The sequence below is a fragment of the Poromitra crassiceps genome (genome assembly GCF_964638095.1).
Source record: "Poromitra crassiceps genome assembly, chromosome: 28".
In the NCBI taxonomy this organism is placed as follows: Eukaryota; Metazoa; Chordata; class Actinopteri; order Beryciformes; family Melamphaidae; genus Poromitra; species Poromitra crassiceps.
Genome location: NC_139651.1, coordinates 17433298 through 17455797, shown reverse-complemented (window position 1 = coordinate 17455797; position 22500 = coordinate 17433298). Strand labels below are relative to the sequence as shown.

Sequence of the window (22500 nt, the reverse complement as noted above, 5' to 3'; positions counted from 1 at the left end):
ACACAGAGTGTTCAGGGTTACCACACATTCTGAAACATCACATTAAATGACTTTCCAAGGACTTTCCAGGCCCAATTTCCTCACATTCAAGGACACATGGACACATGGGTCAAGGTTCATTGCTGTTACAAAAAAATATATATATTATTATGAGAACTAGCAGGCTTTACAGAAGCTCACAGACAACTATTAAAAAGAGAGGCTTGAATGTGTCGTAAAAGAAAATCAAAATAACTTCAATTTGTAACCCTACAGCCGGAGGCAGAAGTGGCCATCTTCGGCTGCTCGGAGTCCTCACTGATCTTCCCTATAGGTGTGCAACAATCTCTGACACAGGGGACAACTGTCGCCAAAAAACTAATTTGGAAGGACTGGAAGTCCTCCTCTTCACCTTCTTTTCAGGTGTGGCTGATGGACATGATCTCTGTTCATGGTCCCTGAGAACCAACTCACTTAAGAGGTTCTCTACTATCTGGGACCCGTTCTTGGCCTACTTTAACCCATTGATACCTGATGCAGCATTTACGTGTATATCCCTCATTTGTGTGCATATCCCTTTAAGACCTTTAAGTCTTAAAGGGATATGCACACAAATGCTGCATCAGGTATCAATGGGTTAATGAGGTCAAGAATGACAAGTGACTGAGGTTACAGGTGATGGATGGACACTTGTAAACACATGGACACTTTGTGCGGCGGGTAGCACATGTATGTTTTTTTTTGTTTTTTTTTCCTGTGTCTGAGCCTGTTTGTCTTGTATATTGTTCTATATTGTTCCATAAAAAATTGAAAATAAAATGTATATATAAAAAAAAAAAAAACTTCAATTTGAATTCTTGCACAAAATCAATTCAAGCACGTTCAATAACCCATGGCTATTTATGTTAATTTTCAAAAACTTTCAAAGTCCGCCCTTGATTCAAAAACTTTCAAGGATCGGTGGGAACCCTGGTATGACTTATTAGAAGGGTTCCCATAGCGGAGTCCAAGGTTCCGTGAGGGAACAGAACAGAACGGACACCCGGGCCGCCCATACAGGCTCATCCTTACGTCTCCGTCATAGTGTCTGACGATCTGCAGGTCGAAGAAGTCGTCCTCGTCCTCTCCGCTCAGCGTGGCGTCCCAGCCTCCAGCCTCAGGAGCCTCGTACTGTTCTTGGGAGCTCAGGTCTTCAGCTGGGGGACGACAAGACAAAACACTCGTGTCCGCTCAGCACTTTGCAATATAGTCCTGATGTTGAGGCGCATCGCCTTTTGCATCATCAATTCAAGCTTTCTTCAACATGTCCAGAATGTAGTTATTATGTCACTTATTATAGTTATTATATTTATCACAGTAATGAACAAACTCCTCTGGATTATCCCTGGAGTAAACGACTAACTTAGAGAAGGTTGACTAGGGCTGCTCGATTATTGCAAAAATCACGATTATTTAACGTGATTACTCATTGACTTTGGCAACATCATGCATTTTTTTTACTTGAAAAAATGTCTTTTTAATACTGGATGTCTGAACTTTAAATATAATTTAAGGTAAAAAACAAAGAGATAAATGAAAATAAAAGTACCGTAAATTCCGGACTATAAGCCGCACCGGTGTATAAGCCGCACCTGCAAAGTTGACTATTTTTTTCTTATATAAGCCGCACCGGACTATAAGCCGCGGGTGTTTTAATGGTATTTTTTTTATTATTTTTTTTATTGTGTTTTAATGTTTAATTACCATATGTAAGGGTTCATGCACAGAGGGGATTGTCGGGAAAGAGATGGCTGTTTGAGGAAGCTCCCATTTATTAACATTTCAACAAAACAACATAACACAACACCACCTGTGTTGTTTTTTACAGTGCACACAGTGTCATACAGTGTCATACAGTGTGGTGAAAAGAGGGCAAGAGAGGAAATTAAAACTTATTATAGTTATATAGGATTTATAGTTAGAAAGAGTGCTAACAAAGAGAGATTTTTTTTTTTTTTTTTTTGGAAAAAATCCATAGATAAGCCGCACCGTTATATAAGCCGCAGGGGCCAAAAAAGGCCAAAAAACGGGAAAAAAGGTGCGGCTTATAGTCCGGAATTTACGGTATTCTTATTTTTAGATAAATAAATAGGCGAACTAAAATAAATAACATAATAAAAAATAATTGTATATAAAAAAATAATTGTTTTATCTCGATTATCTTGTTCTCATAATTGTGGGAATCCAAATTTGTAATTTGAGATTAAAAGCCGATTAATTGAGCAGCCGTAAGGTTGACACATCACCACCACGACAATACCAACAAATGACAACAACAACAATAATGTCAATAATGAAAATAGAGAATGAATACACAAACATATGTGAGCTGGGAGTGTATATTTGAGCTGACATACCACTGAGGTCGAGGAAGAGGACGGGGGTATGTGTCTCCATGCCTGGCAGAGGAACCCTGGAAACAAACACACGGCACACTGATCAACAGATCATGCTATGCAGCACAACATCATCTCACACCGTCTGCTGGTGCATCCCATTGTAGAAGCCCAAAAAGTATGAAGGCCTGTGTGGATGTGATTGGTTATTTACTGTCACATGGTGCGTTTTAGCTCAAAGGACCAAATAAGGTGCCCCAGACACTAGAGATGAAACAATATGAAAATGTCATATTATAGTGAGCAAATTGATCACAGTTATATTATCACGGTATTGTTCAAATGTGCAGAAAATGTTCAAAAAGTAGTAAAGTACTGATATGTACATTCACTCAAATCATTTCACCAAGGCTGCTCGTCTGCGTCTGGGTCTGTTGCTAACTTTGGTTGATGATGGACATTATTTACTCTTTTTCAAAGCGCTGTCGTCACGGAATCACGGTAATATGGTTTTAATGATAATGAAAATTTGAAACGGTACGATTACCGTAAGAGAATATTATCACAAGTTTATCATTAAACCGGTTATCGTTTCATTTCATCCCTATCGGACACACACACTTCCCTACATGTGAAAATCTAATCGAACATGCACTCACTTACTCACTCACTCACTCACACGCACTCTCACAGACACTCACACACACACACACACACACACACACACACACACACACACACTCACTCACTCACTCACTCACTCACTCACTCACTCACTCACACACACTCTCACTCACTCACTGGCCGTACCATTCGGCGGGTGCTCCAGGGATGCCGCTGCCAGGAAAGGGCACCATGACAGCGTTCCTCTCCTCCGTCAGAGTCAGGCGCCACTCCAGCAGCTGGGCTTCCCTCTCCGTGTCGTCCTCGGTCTTCTCTGTGGAACACAGGTCAGAGACAACAGGCTCATAGGAAGCTTTTTCAATGTGTGTGTGGTGAGAGTCTGTACATCACAAGTTGGGTTTCCATCCAAATGTATCGCAACTTTTAATCGAATTTTCAGAAAGTCGGCAAAATAAAGTGCGAAACAATGCGCGTTTCCATCCACTGCTATTTTGCGAATTATAGAGCTGTCAATCACCTCGTGTTTGAGGCTGTCTGAGCTGCTGATCAGCTGCTAGACCCGATATACAGCTCTGTTAAACACATCTAACGTTATTCATTTAAAGTTTCTTGATGATCTACGAGTAGACAAAGGTACCATAACGCCATTTCTGGATTACCAGGTGCGACTCGGCAAACATGACGTTATAATCCACGGAGCAGATAGTAAGTGAATACAATTTAATTCAATTCTAGAAGTGAGTCGCCTTAAAGTTAATATCCCAGTCTTCTTCTGTTTACCACGGCGGGTAGGCTATTGCAGTGATCAAGGCAAACTGTGTTGTTTTTGAATGGAGAGACAACGGAATATCTCTTACACTGTTTCCACCGCACGTTTCGCATTTTCCTTTTATCGATACACCCGACTTTTCCGCCTCCCTCAAGCGTGAAAACTTTTTTGCGATATTTGGAGGTTTTTGCAATTAGGCAGCGTTTCCACTCAGTTTTTTTATGCGCAAATTGAAATTTTGCATCAAAACAGGTGGATGGAAACCCAACTAATGTGTCTGGGGGCATTTTCAGTGTGTACGTGTGCGAGTGTCTTACCTGCTTTGCTGACCAGGCTCTGCAGATGTTGGTCCAGGTACTCCTGTCTCTTGGTGAGAGCCTCCAGCCACTGACGTCGCAGACGCTCCAGATCTCTCTCCTACACAGCAAAGCAGCCACCTCATCATCTCGCCTTCAATTCAGCTGGAATAAGTGGATTTGATCCTACTTGGAGTGTTTACATCACAGTTTCCCAATTCAACCATCTGATGGTTCAAAATCAGACAGTCGACCATAAGTCACTGCTGCACTACTCTGGTGTTAATATGTTGCTTCTGCATTGTGGATCTGACCTAACAGGCTAGTGCGACATTGCATTCCTATTATATTCCATTCCAGAAACCAGCCAGCAGGGGGAAACACAATGCAATTTCCTGTGACTCACAGGTGAGGTATTTTAAAATGGCTAAGGAAATGAAAAGATTGAGGAGAGAACGCATCACCCTACACATTGCTGCCATGACAGATCATCTGATGAGGCGAATAGACACAGTAGACAAACCTATAGATGCACTAACTGCTCTACCTGATAGCTGTCCATCTCATCTGCTTCCTGGTTGGCTGTGGTGGCTCTGATCTCCACACAGCCAACCGACACCGCCAGCAGCACCTCCGCTATCAGAGGCATGGTGCCCGAGTCCTGAGCCGAGTGCACCTCCACCTGGATTCGCCTCGACTGACCCTGGAGAGGAGAAGGAGAAGGTGGGGGAGAAGGTAGGTAGGTAGGTAGGTGTGGTAGTTGGGACACAGTAGTTGGCTTTTGGATGAAAGGTTGCTAGTTGGAATAAGCTGTAGCTGTAGCTGGACTGGGCAGGTCCCAGTGGCAGGTCCCAGTGGCAGGTCCCAGTGGCAGGTCCCAGTGGACCACAGTAGAAGACTGTGGTTGTACTGGAATGTGTTGAACTGTGTGAACGTGAAGCTACCTGTCGTAGCTGGAAGACGCCCCCGGTCCTGACATCTCTCGCAGGGGTTACCTCCACCGCGTTGAAGTCTCCGTTCTCGTTGATCTCCAGGATTTGAACCCACAGCTCCAGACGACGTGTTACCTCACTCCACCTACAGGGGGCGACAACATTAGTTGTCTACTCCTGCCTGATCATCAGTATGGCTGTGGTCTTACCTCTCCACATGCAAGCGGAAGAATGAGAGGAATATGAGTTTGTGATCATGGGGGCAATAATAATAATAATAATAATAAACGTGTGTTTTCTATAGCGCTTTTCAAGGACTCAAAGACGCTGTACAAAAATAAACACTAAAGGGGCGGGGACGACGTAAGTGCAACAGACAATGGACAAACAGATGCGATGCAGATGTCATTTGGTTATTGATGCATAGGCCCAGTCTCCATTGAGTGTGTTTATCATTATGTTGGCCCAGTGCCTACATAGAACAGAATAGAATAGAATAGAACTTTAATTGCCACACAACCAGGGCCGGTGGTATTTGTTGTCGGTACATACAGGATGTAGAAATAGACACTGCATCATAGTTACAACACATAAGTGCATCACAATAAAGTGCAACCAGACAAAACCAATAACAGTTAATAACATTAAGTGCAAAACACCAAAGCAATGACCGCTTCTCACCAAAGATGTTGCCAAAATCAAGAAAAACAAGAATCTTGCAGCTTGTCACTTTAAATACCCTGTTCAGTATCACTGGCCTCAGATTAGTGGCTTTGCTTCCATCTAGTGGACAAGCAGAGGATAACCTCAGGCTGGATTCACACAGGATCCAGCACTGCGTCAGGCTTCGACAGTGGCTACAGCAGGGGGGGGGGGGGGGGGGGGGGGCGCGTGTGAAAAACATGCAGCGGTCATCGGACGAGAGAGTACAGCGTGATCCAACTTTCTTCTCAGAAGTGACACAATTAATGCTTTTACTCTGAAGGCAGAACAGCCCATCTTCCTGTCCTATTCCTACCTAAACCTGCCACATAGAAACAAACACACGCATGTTGCTTCCAGAAGAGGGCGCTAACGTCAATATAGTATTATGACTTGGGAAGGGAGGTCGACACCGTGACACTTTGGCACCGCGGTAGACCGTTGGCACCGGTATACCATGCAACACTAGTGTGTGTGTGTGTGCATGTGTGTGTGTGTGTGTGCTTGTGTGTGTGTGTGTGTGCATGTGTGTGTGTGTGCGTGCGTGCGTGTGTGTGTGTGTGTGTGTGCGTGTGTGCGTGCGTGCGTGCGTGCGCGCGTGTGTGTGTGTGTGTGTGTGCGTGCGTACGTGCGTATGTGTGTGTGTGTGTGTGCGTGTGTGTGTGTGCGTGTGTGTGTGCGTGTGTGTACCTGTCTCGTAGCGTGCGTGTCTTGGCCTGGATGATGCTCAGGTCCCACAGAGCAGGGTTCCTGCCTGGGTCAGCCTGTCTGTGTCCGTACACCTCTATGGCCACCGCCCCTTCTGTCAAATACTCGATGAAATCCTCCGTTACTGACACCGCCAGCTCCTAGAGGACCAGAGAGAGACCTGTTACTGACACTGACAGCTCCTAGAGGACCAGAGAGAGACCTGTTACTGACATGACCAGCTCCTAGAGGACCAGAGAGAGACCTGTTACTGACATGACCAGCTCCTAGAGGACCAGAGAGAGACCTGTTACTGACACCGCCAGCTCCTAGAGGACCAGAGAGAGACCTGTTACTGACACCACCAGCTCCTAGAGGACCAGAGAGAGACCTGTTACTGACATGACCAGCTCCTAGAGGACCAGAGAGAGACCTGTTACTGACACCGCCAGCTCCTAGAGGACCAGAGAGAGACCTGTTACTGACATGACCAGCTCCTAGAGGACCAGAGAGAGACCTGTTACTGACACCGCCAGCTCCTAGAGGACCAGAGAGAGACCTGTTACTGACATGACCAGCTCCTAGAGGACCAGAGAGAGACCTGTTACTGACACCGCCAGCTCCTAGAGGACCAGAGAGAGACCTGTTACTGACATGACCAGCTCAGAGGACCAGAGAGAGACCTGTTACTGACATGACCAGCTCCTAGAGGACCAGAGAGAGACCTGTTACTGACATGACCAGCTCCTAGAGGACCAGAGAGAGACCTGTTACTGACATGACCAGCTCCTAGAGGACCAGAGAGAGACCTGTTACTGACATGACCAGCTCAGAGGACCAGAGAGAGACCTGTTACTGACATGACCAGCTCCTAGAGGACCAGAGAGAGACCTGTTACTGACATGACCAGCTCCTAGAGGACCAGAGAGAGACCTGTTACTGACACCGCCAGCTCCTAGAGGACCAGAGAGAGACCTGTTACTGACATGACCAGCTCCTAGAGGACCAGAGAGAGACCTGTTACTGACATGACCAGCTCCTAGAGGACCAGAGAGACCTGTTACTGACATGACCAGCTCCTAGAGGACCAGAGAGAGACCTGTTACTGACATGACCAGCTCCTAGAGGACCAGAGAGAGACCTGTTACTGACACGACCAGCTCCTAGAGGACCAGAGAGAGACCTGTTACTGACACGGCCAGCTCCTAGAGGACCAGAGAGAGACCTGTTACTGACACTGCCAGCTCCTAGAGGACCAGAGAGAGACCTGTTACTGACACCGCCTAACTAGATGCTATTGTGGGACTGTACAGAATGTGGTGCTCACCTTGCAGCTGTCGAACACCACCATGCAGTGTGGGTCCTTTGTGTTGGGCGACGAGGACGATGGGTCCACCTCAGGAGCCACGATGACGGGCTCGGGCTGGTCCCAGAACGAGTACTGACAGAAGACGAAGTTGGACAGGTACTGAGGAAGCCCCGTGGCCTGCAGGATCTTAATCTGCACAGGACACACGTCAAAACACTACAGGTCACCAATATGACAACATTATGTACATGGCTCAAGTGAATGAGGTCAGGAGCTGCTTCAACGCACATCTGCACAGTCAATCACACAACATCACTGTATGTAGACCTTTGTAGACCCTCTTCGTCTTCATTCATATGTTCTCATACGTTTTATATTGTCCACGCATCTCTTTCAGTCTGTTCTACTACTGTTAGTCTGCTCAGCCTACATACAGATCCTTTCCAAAAAATTTGAACATTATGGAAATACCATGGATGACCGTGGGCTTCAGCGGATTGTCAAGCAAAGACCATTCAAAAATTTGGCGGAGATTCAGAGGGAGTGGACTGAGGCTGGAGTCAGTCATAACTGAGAGGTAACTGCTGATTTTCTTCACACTATTCTAATTTCTTGAAATGCTGTATTGGGGGTCTTCTGGAGCTGTAGGCCAAAATTATGAAAAATGAAATAAATAAAGGCTAGAAATATTTCATTTTGTGTGTAATGAATCTATAATCTATGAAAGTTTCACTTTTTGAAAGGAATTATGGAAAAAAACTAACTTGTGTTGATATTAATTTTTTTTGGAAAGGATCTGTACATGCTGTCATTCATACATTTTCATTCCCCCCCCATCCTCATAGCTCTAATCGTGTTGTAATTGTGGGTCGTGTTATGTTTAATATCTTCATTTGGTCGGCCTCTATTCCTATTTCCTTTGCTGTATCCTATTGCCTTTTGCTGCTGTCAGTGATCCCATGTGCTGCCGTGTGCATGTTGTGTGTGCTGCCGTGTGCACGTTGTGTGTGCTGCCGTGTGCACGTTGTGTGTGCATCCACAGATCCCATGTGCTGCCGTGTGCACGTCGTGTGTGCTTCCACAGATCCCATGTGCTGCCGTGTGCACGTCGTGTGTGCTTCCACAGATCCCATGTGCTGCCGTGTGCACGTCGTGTGTGCTTCCACAGATCCCATGTGCTGCCGTGTGCACGTTGTGTGTGCTTCCACAGATCCCATGTGCTGCCGTGTGCACGTCGTGTGTGCTTCCACAGATCCCATGTGCTGCCGTGTGCACGTTGTGTGTGCTTCCACAGATCCCATGTGCTGCCGTGTGCACGTTGTGTGTGCTTCCACAGATCCCATGTGCTGCCGTGTGCACGTTGTGTGTGCTTCCACAGATCCAATGTGCTGCCGTGTGCACGTCGTGTGTGCTTCCACAGATCCCATGTGCTGCCGTGTGCACGTTGTGTGTGCTTCCACAGATCCCATGTGCTGCCGTGTGCACGTTGTGTGTGCTTCCACAGATCCAATGTGCTGCCGTGTGCACGTCGTGTGTGCTTCCACAGATCCCATGTGCTGCCGTGTGCACGTCGTGTGTGCTTCCACAGATCCCATGTGCTGCCGTGTGCACGTCGTGTGTGCTGCCGTGTGCACGTCGTGTGTGCTGCCGTGTGCACGTCGTGTGTGCTGCCGTGTGTGCTTCCACAGACAAAAGAGTGTTTGTCCCACATACCATGCACACCAGTTTGCGGTCCTCCACCTCACTATCTTGGTTGTTGTCGGTTTCCTCTCCTCCGGCCATGCCGTCCTCCAGGCCGCCCCCGACCCTCACCACCTCCACATGGAGACGCCCTGCCACCTGATCACAGGGAGGAGAGGGGAGACAAAACAAACAGCCTTCTTCATCCCAATCAGCAAAGGGAAACGTCAGTTTCTGTGGCTACAAGGTTGTGTAGCCTCCAGGTGAGCAACCGCCATTTTGAGTCCTATTCTAAACACCCTGTTGTCTGGTGAAAATTTCAATTCTTGGCTCTTATGTCTTTCATTAACACTCCCGAATCAACCGTGATGATTATAGTGTTATGACCTTTGACCCGTTTTACTATTGGTTGCTTGAAGTGATGATGATCTAGGAATTGAGGTTTATTCTACTGTTGACCTCAATGGAAAAGCCACACTACCAGAATGTAAATGTAAAATGTTACTGGAAGTGGCTGGTGAATTTGATCAACTGCTAGAGGACAACCTGTTTTAAACCTCAACAATTTTATTGCGTTATGGATTGTGATTGTTTAAAATGGGGAGAAACTGAGTGTTAGGAAGGTGTTACTGATTTCAATGTTGAGTAAACACAACAGTGCGTGTTGTATGGTAGGTGTAAAGTCTCCCTACCTCCCCCTTCTGGTTGATGATGGGAATAGCGTACTGCAGCTTGACGTCATAGAAGAGACAGGAGAGGAAGACGTTGGCGACGCCGATCAGGCTGTGGTTCTCCTGCTCGTCGAAGAACGGGTCGGCTCGACGGAAGTACGAACGCATCACCTGGACGAGGAGGGGAGGAGAGCAGAAGAAAGGTCAAAGGTCATTAGCTGACAGAGAGATCCCCCCCCCTTAATTCTGAAAATGTTCAAGAAATCGAACTGCACTGTACTCATGGGGTTGTCATGGCTATGCCAGGTCACACACGTTACAGACAGGAGTTTCGTGGTTAGTGGCAGGCTTGTCATGGACCCTCTTTACACCTGGCATTCAAATGTGTTTTGAGTGATGGGATTGTAATGGGAATTTGCAGCTGTAAATGCACCCAGGACACATTGAGGACAGATTGTGATGTGATCGGCCAAACCACCTCCGGAGGGGGTCAGGGACGCAGTGTGACCACACTGAACACGAGTGTAAACGCAAATGCGTCGTCAATCCACATACAGCAACAGACAATCCACATACAGCAACAGTCAATCCATATACAACAACAGTCACCGCGGTTTGTCTGTTGCTGCAGCTGGCTGGAGAGTTTGGCAGTCGCTCGACTTCCTCCCTCTCGTTATTCCTTCAAAATAAAGTACGGCCTGTTTACCGTCCTGAGCGAGCGCAGACACACACCGGACAGTACGTGGAGCGGAAAGTGTAAACAGCCTCGCTCATGGGTAGCTAATGTGTTAAAGACAAACAAGGTGTGAAACAGCTGAACAGAGTGATCAGATCTGAATCAGATCTCAATGGGGACACTGGAGACCCATATTAACTCATTGAGTGCCAGCCACTTTTGGAGAACGGACGCTCCCAGTGCCAGAGTTTCAGAGCTTTTTTCAGTGATTTCTCGAGGCCCACAGAATATTGTGTGATATTACTATGTAAACAATGAACACGCAAAAAGAACGATGAGACTCTTTTCTATCATCAGCAAAAACAGGTTTATTGATATCATTTTCCGTTCTTTAGTTATCAGCCGGAGAAGATAGCTTGATTTAACAAAAAAGAGCAGTTTTTTTCTAGAAGCTGAGATAATGGCCCTTTTGTGAAATTAAACATTTCAAACACATCACTGACTCTGAAGCTAATTTTCTGATGTAGTCACACCTCAAAAATAATTTCCTTCAATAAAACAGTGAAGGCCAGGGAATTTTGTTTGGCAGAATAATATTTTTAGCTGCAACCAGCAGCGCTGGCCCCTGCGTGCGCTGCTGGTTGCAGCTTCTTGCTGATCTTGATTTGCTGCTGGTGGGCATCGGATATTCTGGCTTGCGTTTGCCAACCCTGTCCTGCTGCCTGGGTCTGTCTGGGTCAGTGTTGTGTGCTGCTCTGCGTGCCCCCCCCCGCCCCGCCCCGCCCCGCCCCGCCTCAACTGCACACTCCTCCTTATGGGAGGTGGCTCTCTGCTGAGTTTGCTCTGCACTGTGAAGGGTGCGCGTCGGCGACATCCAGCTTTTTCCGCGTGTGTTTGTCACCGGCTACTACTGTATGCTTCCAGTTGAGAATAATAACGGCTGATCATGCGAATGGGCTGTCGGCGACAGCCTGTCGCAGCGGACATGGAGGAGCTCAATTGTGGGAGCAGATTGGCTGCTGCCTGCTGCAGGCACATCTAACGTTAAAACGCTTCATGCATATCGATGCATACGGATGCGATGCGATTTCCATTTCCCCAACGACTTATTCTCTGTTTTTCTCTGCCTTTCTGTTAACCTGGAGAGCACTGTCGCCACCTAAGGGTTCTGTAAAATAGGTTATAGACCTCCAATAGCTATAATATTTGTACAGGAGAGGCAGAAGGCTTTGATCGACGCCCCACCGTCAAAAAACGCAATTGACGAACATGTCCGTCCTTGGCACTCAATGAGTTAATATCAGGTGTAAATGTAAACGGGTCAAACGGGTGAGGCTGTGAGTTTCTAATATAAACACTATCTATGTCAGTCTAGAATTGAAGGGCACAACATATTTTACGACAGAGATTGTGAGATCATCAGTGATGTCACAGAATTGGGCACGCAAAGCGTGGCTCCTCGTCTCCAGAGTCTCCACCCTAGAAATCCAGCGCGTTACATTTCTAGTCTAGATACAAGCTGGATACGGGACACATTTTAAGCAAAGTGTATAGGGATTAGGGAGTTATCATAATTATCACCCACTATTATGGTTACTGGTGGGTTTGTGATGTCACTAGTGGGACTGTCACAGTGTTGAGGTAACTGACATGCTCGTTGTCAAGGTAACTCACAGGGTTGTCCTGGTGATGAAGGTGGTAGTCCTGCCACTCCTGGTAGAGCTCCCTCATGTCCACCAGACGGTTCTCCATCTTCTCCAAACTCCAGATCTGCTTCCCCCGACACCGACGGCGAACCTGCACCGCTGGTTCACTGAGCACTGCATCCCTCTACACACACAGACGCACACGCACACACATGCACACACAGACGCACACACACACGCACGCACGCACACGCACACGCACACACACACACACACACACACACACACACACACACACAGACACACACACGCACGCACACAGGTGGTTGAGTATGTGTAGAGAATGGGGATGTAGTGAAAAAACAGGACAGGACACCACTGTGTGTGTGTGTGTGTGTGTGTGTGTGTGTGTGTGTGTGTGTGTGTGCGTGTGTGCGTGTGTGAGAGACCTTGCGGTTACTGTGTGTGTGTGTGTGTGTGTGTGTGTGTGTGTGTGTGTATGTGTGTGTGTGTGTGTTAGGATGACGTCATCATTCCTACTTTGACGTCGTCATTCCGACTATGATGTCATCGATCACTGATGATGTCATGTCTCTGATGATGTCACAAACGGTATGATGTCATAGCACAGGTGGTGTCATGCTCGGATCTATAAAGGCCTGTTCCGGCAGGCTCTGGCCAGTGATTCATAATCTAAACTAGGATCATACCAATCTCAAGCAACGTCTGCAACCTGCAACCAACTGTTCCCAAACCCCGAACAGTGCAACACCCCAGCTATCAAGCTACCAAGTTCCACAACACCCCAGCTTCTCCAGACCTACCGAGTTTCCCGTGGTCATCAACTACCCGCGAATAGATCCACACGTCTCACTCCGATCCTGACAGTATGAATCACTCGGAACTGGATCTAGCGGATACATCTCCGCCAATCAGGGAGGCCTTTCGAATGATAATTGAGCTCGCAAGATCAACCCAGGCTCTGGCTCTCGAAGCCACTGATCGGCACGCCCAGCAGGAAAAAGCAATCCAGGCTCTGGCTTCCGAAGCCGCTGGTCGGCACGCCCTCTTGATTGGCCGGCTAGATCGTCTCGACGGACTGAATCCTCCTGAGGGTGTCACCCCGCAGCCTCTGCAAGACCTCGCACTTGAGTCAAGACGCCTGATTGCCCACCAGGAAAAAGCAATCCAGGCTCTGGCTTCCGAAGCCGCTGATCGACACGCCCTCTTGATTGGCCGGCTAGATCGTCTCGACGGGCTAGGCCCCCAGGGTGCCATTCCGCAGCCTTCTGCCCCTCCTGCCCCAGTTTCCGAGCGCGCCGCCGTTCCGGAGGTTTCCAGACCTGCCACTCCCCCGTCCACAGCGGCCGTTGCTTCTAGCTCTGCCTCTCGGCCACCTCCAGCTGCTAAGGGCATATTCTGGGGGGGAGTTCGCGTCATCCCAGAGCAGGGGCAGCCACATTCGAGTCCCAGCAGCCATCTGTACCGTGATCTGACCGGCAGGGTTCGCATCACACCAGAGGAGAGGCAGCGCCGTTTGGACACCCGGAGCTGCCTGTACTGTGGTCGAGCCGGGCATTACCTCTCCTCCTGCTCCCGGCGTCCAGTAAGTGGTCCCACCGCTCGCCGGCCCGTGGTACTCTCAGTAGATCAAGACTCTACGTGTACAGCCGAAAGATCTGTACGGTTGGGTAGCGCTCCCTGCAGGACCCAGGAGTGGCAGTTTGTCTCCAAGAGGGTTAAAGAGTTGGAGAGGACTGTCGACCGTCTCATTGGGAAGTTCAATCGCTGCCTGATGATCGGCTCCGTCCCCCCGCAGGGGGCCTCCGAGTCTGCTGGCCCTGATGCACAACCTGAGGCACAACCTGTGGACCTGCCCCTCGCCGAGTCTGAACCTGTACCTGAGGCACAACCTGTGGACCTTCCCCTCGCCGAGTCTGAACCCGTACCCCAGCAGCAGCCAATTCCTGTCCTTGACCAACAACTCATGCTGGACCAACAACTCATGCTGGGAGGCTCCCGTAGTGTCGTCAGCCCTCGGTCAAGAGCCAGAAGAAATAAGAGGCGTTTAAAGGAGGAGACGGTGAGTGACCTCCCCAAACTACAGGTCGGGAGGGCAGGCCTCGCTGTGTCAGATCCCCCTGCGGCTCTGCCTTCGGAGACGGCGGCATTTGACCCTTTTGATGGTCCCCAGCCTCCCATGTTTGGATCGTGCCCCGGGGGATGGCCGGTTCCAGAGGATCCACCGGACCCGGTGGAAGTTCTATCCACGTATCGGTCCATCTATGGCTTCGATATCCTGTATTAGGGAGGAGCACCTCCACTGTCCTGCACCCCCTTTGGGGTCTGACCACCTGCATCTAACCACCTGCTGAAGAGCACCTCACTCTCTTACACCCCCTTTGGGGCCTAACCACCTGCGTCTAACCACCTGCGGAAGAGCACCTCCACCAGAACCTACGGATTTTTTGTCTCCCAGATGCCATCCTTGATGGCCTCATTGGACGCCAGGTGACGTCCCTTGAGGGGAGGGTACTGTTAGGATGACGTCATCATTCCTACTTTGACGTCGTCATTCCGACTATGATGTCATCGATCACTGATGATGTCATGGTTCATAAGTGTCTTTCATGCCTTTCGCTAGTGATGTCATAGCACAGGTGATGTCATGTCTCTGATGATGTCACAAACGGTATGATGTCATAGCACAGGTGGTGTCATGCTCGGATCTATAAAGGCCTGTTCCGGCAGGCTCTGGCCAGTGATTCATAATCTAAACTAGGATCATACCAATCTCAAGCAACGTCTGCAACCTGCAACCAACTGTTCCCAAACCCCGAACAGTGCAACACCCCAGCTATCAAGCTACCAAGTTCCACAACACCCCAGCTTCTCCAGACCTACCGAGTTTCCCGTGGTCATCAACTACCCGCGAATAGATCCACACGTCTCACTCGGACCCTGACAGTGTGTGTGTGTGTGTGTGAGAGAGACCTTGCGGTTAGCGTTGAGGTTGTCTGCTGGGATCTGCAGGGTGACTCTGTACTCTGTGTGTCGCTCCAGCTCGTCGGAGATGAAACTAGCCTCCTGGACCAGGAGGTTGGCCCTCACTACCTGCTCCCTCAGCCTGCGCAGACTCCTCACCAACACTGCCTCCCTGCAGCAGGAGGAGAGAGAGAGGGAGAGAGAGAGAGAGAGAGAGAGAGAGAGAGAGAGGAGGGGAGGGAGAGAGAGAGAGAGAGAGGAGGGGAGAGAGAGAGAGAGAGAGAGAGAGAGGGAGAGAGGAGGGGAGAGAGAGAGAGAGAGAGAGAGAGGGGAGAGAGGAGGGGAGAGAGGAGGGGAGGGAGAGAGAGAGAGAGAGGAGGGGAGAGAGAGAGAGAGAGAGAGAGAGAGAGAGGAGGGGAGGGAGAGAGAGAGAGAGAGAGGAGGGGAGAGAGAGAGAGAGAGAGAGAGAGAGGGAGAGAGGAGGGGAGAGAGAGAGAGAGAGAGAGACAGAGAGAGAGAGAGGAGGGGACAGGGATAGAGAGAGAGAGAGAGGGGAGGGGAGAGAGAGAGAGAGAGAGAGGAGGGGAGAGGGGTCAATGTGCGAACTCAGTCAATGTGTGGACTACTTTTCTCCCACTACTGATCACTCACTGATGTCATCGGTGACGCAAAGTTGTGAAATTGCGTGCTGAGTGATGTCACTCGAGCACTCCATGATGTGATCAGTGATGGTCACTCGAGCAATTGTGATGTCATCAGTGAGTGATGTCATCAGTGATGCGAAGTTGAGCAATTGTGCGTTGTGCATGCCAACAGAGCAGGCGAGAGCTCTAGTATTACACAAATGCCTTTGTCTAAATAACAGTTTCACTTTCTGTTTGAAAAAAAAAAAAAAAAAAAAAAAATCAATTCCTATCAACTGTGTTGACATGGCAATAAAGCATCGAATCTTGAATCTTTATGACTTTATAATCTCAGAGATTTTTTTCTCCTCGTCAATTTACTATTTTAATTATTTTATACCTTCAATGACCCCAATATAATGTTGTGTTGCTGTAACCTAGATGTTCGCTGCTGCCAAGGCCCAAATTCCCCAAAGGGATCTTTAAAGTTTCATCTAATCTTTTATAAGCTTTTTATTTGCCAGAATTTAAATTAACTAAATTACAAATTCAGGACAAATAAACTGTTTTATAGGCCACAATGTGCACCCAAGATAAAACACACACACGCACGCGCGCACACACACACACACACACACACAGTAAGAACCATTAACACACGTCCTGTAAGACCAGTAAGAACCATTAACACACACACACACACACACACACACACACACACACACACACACACACACACACACACACACACACACACACACACACACACACACACACACACACACACACACACACACACACACACACACACACACACACCTGTCCTCGCTCCACTGCCTCAGTCTGCTCTGAGCGCTGGTGGACTGGCTCATGCCTCCTGTGCTGAGTCTCTCCAGGCTGCGGTACTGAGGCTGCTGTCCCGGCGCCGGCTGCCCGGGCGCCGGTGCTCCGCTCTGGGCCACCTGGCGCTCGGGGTTCAGCTTCCGCCGGAGCTGCTGGAGCTCCTGCTCGTACATCTGCCTCTGACGCTCCAGAGCCGAGCGCTTCTCCTCCTCATGCTGCCTCTCCAGGGACTGCAGGACGGCCTGCATGGGGTCTGAGGGACAGGAGGCAGAGAGCACTCAGAGAACAACAAGACTGACAGATGTCTGTGGAGGAATCTGACAAGCAGAGAGGTTCAAGAAAATAACTAGGGATGGGCATTTCTAGCAAAAACACTATTCGAAATTCGCTGGCCAAAGTCGACTTTTAATCGAAATTCGAAAAAAAAAAAAAAAATGTAAAAAAAAAATAGTCGAATCGCTTAGTTTGAGCAAGTAAAACAATTTTTATAAGCATTTTAAGCAAGGTTTATGGAAAAATGAATGGCGGATGAAATCCCATGAAGAGGGAGAGGTTGCTTATAAAAATTGTTTTACTTGCTCAAACCAAGCGATTCGACTATACTTAGAATCAGGGGAGACAATGCAACATTTCACTCACATTTATTTTATTTTTTTTCAATAAACGAATTTCGACTTTCAATAATAAAAGTCGACCTTGATAATAACAACGATTATTCCAAAATTCGAAATTCGATGCCCATCCCTAAAAATAACATCTCAACTCATGCAATACAAAAGTCATGCAAGTGTGTGTGTGTGTGGGGAGGGGGTTATCTCTATGTTTCCAAAACAGTTATGTTCCTTAGGATTTAATTCACCTAAGTAGGGATGTCCGATATTATCGGCCTACCGATATTATCGGCCGATATTAGCATAAAAAATTAATATCGGAAAATATCGGTATCGGTTTTCATGCCGATAATTTTTTATTTATTTTTTAATACAGGGGGAGTCTCGCTGAGAGCAATGCTCTCTTTTTCAGGAGTGCCCTGTTCACATTCACACCTGGAAGCTGACCAGTACAACCACAGTCTGATCTGCTGGCCACTGATCAGCTCCACTGGAGCGGTTGGGGATAAGGGCCTTGCTCAAGGGCACCTCAGTGGTGGTAATGAGGGAGGGGCGAGCGCTGCCTTTTCACTTTTCACTGCCCCACCCAGATTTATCCTGCCGGTCCCGGGGATTGAACCGACGACCTTCTGGTCACAAGCTCGCTTCTCTAATCGTTGGGCCACCACTGCCCCAATAACACTTACAACTTTAACACAACATGCATATTATATATTAAACTCTTCAGCTACATTAAGCTACATTATGTAACTTGTTACCTGAAATTTTGGTTAAAAAAAAAGCCTGCTTATATCGGTAGATATCGGTTGATATCGGTATCGGAAATTAAGAGGTGGACATTATCGGATATCGGTAAAAAAGCCAATATCGAACAACCCTACACCTAAGTGGTCCTTACCATTGTTGTTGCCCAGGGCCTTCATCATGACCTCTGTCTGGGCGAACTCGTAGGAGAAGCTGACCTCGCTGGACACTTCGCTGGCCGAGTCGCCGTCTGCATCCAGCTGCTCAGTGCTGCCGCTGCTCTTCATCACTCCACCCTCACCATCGTCATCCTCACCCGCCCGACACCGCCGCTTGGGCAGGTTGATCCTGGAGGGAGGAGGCTGCTATTTAATTGGCTGATTTGGGATCAGCAGTGAGGTCAGTGAGTGTTAGGTGAAACTTTAATTGGCTGATTTGGGATCAGCATTGAGGTCAGCGAGTGTTAGGTGAAACTTTAACGTTTCCCGTCGGGAGAAACTGGGCCAATGATGCAGCAGCAAATAGGATGATGATGCAGATAAATACAAATAGAATATGACTAATAATAGAGAAACAAGGTGTATTAAATAATTTTAAATATATAAATGCAAAAATATGAGCATTTTGGAGGGTATGTAAAATCACAACATGCTGAAGCATGAGAGTATTTGAGGTGTGAAAACCAAACAGAAATACATCCTGGAGAAATACAACGAGCAGTCACCTGAAGAAGTGGTTGTTTCCCCAGAGGATTCGGTCGCCATGGTGAAGCTGCAATGCGCTGGTTACCGGAGAACCATTAACACACGTCCTGTAAGGCCAGTAAGAAGCATTAACACACGTCCTGTAAGACCAGTAAGAACCAGTGTGCACGTCACAGTGTTACTGTAGGAGTGTGCACGTCACAGTGTTACTGTAGGAGTGTGCACGTCACAGTGTTACTGTAGGAGTGTGCACGTCACAGTGTTACTGTAGGAGTGTGCACGTCACAGTGTTACTGTAGGAGTGTGCACGTCACAGCGTTACTGTAGGAGTGTGCACATCACAGTGTTACTGTAGGAGTGTGCACGTCACAGTGTTACTGTAGGAGTGTGCACGTCACAGCGTTACTGTAGGAGTGTGCACGTCACAGCGTTACTGTAGGAGTGTGCACGTCACAGTGTTAATGTAGGAGTGTGCACGTCACAGCGTTACTGTAGGAGTGTGCACGTCACAGCGTTACTGTAGGAGTGTGCACGTCACAGTGTTACTGTAGGAGTGTGCACGTCACAGTGTTACTGTAGGAGTGTGCACGTCACAGTGTTACTGTAGGAGTGTGCACGTCACAGTGTTACTGTAGGAGTGTGCACGTCACAGTGTTACTGTAGGAGTGTGCACGTCACAGTGTTACTGTAGGAGTGTGCACGTCACAGCGTTACTGTAGGAGTGTGCACGTCACAGTGTTACTGTAGGAGTGTGCACGTCACAGTGTTACTGTAGGAGTGTGCACGTCACAGTGTTACTGTAGGAGTGTGCACGTCACAGTGTTACTGTAGGAGTGTGCACGTCACAGTGTTACTGTAGGAGTGTGCACGTCACAGTGTTACTGTAGGAGTGTGCACGTCACATTGTTACTGTAGGAGTGTGCACGTCACAGTGTTACTGTAGGAGTGTGCACGTCACAGCGTTACTGTAGGAGTGTGCACGTCACAGCGTTACTGTAGGAGTGTGCACGTCACAGTGTTACTGTAGGAGTGTGCACGTCACAGTGTTACTGTAGGAGTGTGCACGTCACAGTGTTACTGTAGGAGTGTGCACGTCACAGTGTTACTGTAGGAGTGTGCACGTCACAGTGTTACTGTAGGAGTGTGCACGTCACAGTGTTATTGTAGGAGTGTGCACGTCACAGTGTTACTGTAGGAGTGTGCACGTCACAGCGTTACTGTAGGAGTGTGCACGTCACAGTGTTACTGTAGGAGTGTGCACGTCACAGTGTTACTGTAGGAGTGTGCACGTCACAGCGTTACTGTAGGAGTGTGCACGTCACAGCGTTACTGTAGGAGTGTGCACGTCACAGTGTTACTGTAGGAGTGTGCACGTCACAGTGTTACTGTAGGAGTGTGCACGTCACAGTGTTACTGTAGGAGTGTGCACGTCACAGTGTTATTGTAGGAGTGTGCACGTCACGGCGTTCCTTACCGAGAGTTGCGGTGCGGGGTGATGATGACGGCAGCGTCCAGCGTGATGTCGATGACACAGTGCTCCGCCTGTATCCCCATCCCACACAGCTGGATGTCCTGAGAGTCTGCAGAGCCCACCTTAGTGTGCTCCTGAAACACACCGTGCAACACATTCAAACAGTTAGCACGTTAGCACAAGTCTGCAGAGCCCACCTTAGTGTGCTCCTGAAACACAACGTGCAACACATTCAAACAGTTAGCACGTTAGCATGTTAGCACGAGTCTGCAGAGCCCACCTTAGTGTGCTCCTGAAACACACCGTGCAACACATTCAAACAGTTAGCACGTTAGCACAAGTCTGCAGAGCCCACCTTAGTGTGCTCCTGAAACACACCGTGCAACACATTCAAACAGTTAGCACGTTAGCACAAGTCTGCAGAGCCCACCTTAGTGTGCTCCTGAAACACAACGTGCAACACATTCAAACAGTTAGCACGTTAGCATGTTAGCACGAGTCTGCAGAGCCCACCTTAGTGTGCTCCTGAAACACAACGTGCAACACATTCAAACAGTTAGCACGTTAGCACGAGCCAGCCTCCCACACAGAGCCTTTCCTACTCATTTCACCTTATGGAAAAACGGATATGAAACAACGCTTTATTTGCACTGCAAAGCCAGTGACGTTCCGAGCACACTGCTCTTCTGAAAATAAATACTTTAAGTAGACAGCAATACAGTATACGTATTTCAACGTATACGTATTTCAACTGTCACAATGTGTCACAATGTGACAGTTGGGAGAAAATGTTTTACTGACACAGTACTCACGCACGAGTATTTTGTACATTACTTCACTGTTGCAAGACAAATCATTGGTACTGTACATGCTGAACATGCTGAACATGCTGGACATTTTTGGAGCTGTAAAAAGATGGCCCCGTTACCTTCAGCAGTTATAATAGCCTTGTGGCTGTGTGTGTGTGTGTGTGTGTGTACCTTCAGGTAGTAGACCAGGAGTTCGTTAAGGGCGGGGTCGGCGTTCAGGTTGACCAGGAAGCTCTTGTCGTCTCCGACTCTGATCCCTGAAGACTGGAGAGAAATGCCTAGACTCTCCAACTGCCTCTGACGCTCCTGCACGTACGCACCCACACACACACACACACACACACACACACACACACACACACACACACACACACACACACACACACACACACACAGTATATTCATAGAAAGCTGAATATAAATACTGATAACAGCAGGCATATGTTGCTGTGCCTCCATATCTGCACCTTCTTCCCACTGAATTTAGTCAAAAGTTTTTGTGGTTTAAAAAAGAAAAAGCTTCCCTCATTTTGTTTCGTGTGTAAAATAGTCCGACATCTCTGAGGCTATCCTGCACAGGTAACTAATGACGAGCGTTTTCCTCCTGCACAGGTAACTAATGACGAGCGTTTTCCTCCTGCACAGGTAACTAATGACGAGCGTTTTCCTCCTGCACAGGTAACTAATGACGAGCGTTTTCCTCCTGCACAGGTAACTAATGACGAGCGTTTTCCTCCTGCACAGGTAACTAATGACGAGCGTTTTCCTCCTGCACAGGTAACTAATGACGAGCGTTTTCCTCCTGCACAGGTAACTAATGACGAGCGTTTTCCTCCTGCACAGGTAACTAATGACGAGCGTTTTCCTCCTGCACAGGTAACTAATGACGAGCGTTTTCCTCCTGCACAGGTAACTAATGATGAGCGTTTTCCTCCTGCACAGGTAACTAATGACGAGCGTTTTCCTCCTGCACAGGTAACTAATGACGAGCGTTTTCCTCCTGCACAGGTAACTAATGACGAGCGTTTTCCTCCTGCACAGGTAACTAATGACGAGCGTTTTCCTCCTGCACAGGTAACTAATGACGAGCGTTTTCCTCCTGCACAGGTAACTAATGACGAGCGTTTTCCTCCTGCACAGGTAACTAATGACGAGCGTTTTCCTCCTGCACAGGTAACTAATGACGAGCGTTTTCCTCCTGCACAGGTAACTAATGATGAGCGTTTTCCTCCTGCACAGGTAACTAATGACGAGCGTTTTCCTCCTGCACAGGTAACTAATGACGAGCGTTTTCCTCCTGCACAGGTAACTAATGACGAGCGTTTTCCTCCTGCACAGGTAACTAATGACGAGCGTTTTCCTCC

The 22500-nt window shown here is 48.1% G+C and overlaps 1 protein-coding gene across 1 annotated transcript in view; it reads right to left on the bottom strand.

The window, feature by feature from the left end:
* Positions 1–22500, bottom strand: part of kif13ba (kinesin family member 13Ba) — a gene marked incomplete at its 3' end in the record, with an annotated part of 76429 nt that overhangs the window by 7683 nt on the left and 46246 nt on the right. The window contains 17 exon segments of the mRNA XM_083662302.1: positions 1051–1175; positions 2376–2431; positions 3165–3291; positions 4065–4164; positions 4591–4746; positions 4988–5120; positions 6368–6525; positions 7692–7865; positions 9387–9512; positions 10046–10195; positions 12375–12530; positions 15341–15503; positions 16774–17050; positions 18307–18500; positions 18877–18963; positions 20331–20461; positions 21308–21442. Coding sequence (XP_083518428.1) covers positions 1051–1175; positions 2376–2431; positions 3165–3291; positions 4065–4164; positions 4591–4746; positions 4988–5120; positions 6368–6525; positions 7692–7865; positions 9387–9512; positions 10046–10195; positions 12375–12530; positions 15341–15503; positions 16774–17050; positions 18307–18500; positions 18877–18963; positions 20331–20461; positions 21308–21442 — 2448 coding nt within the window.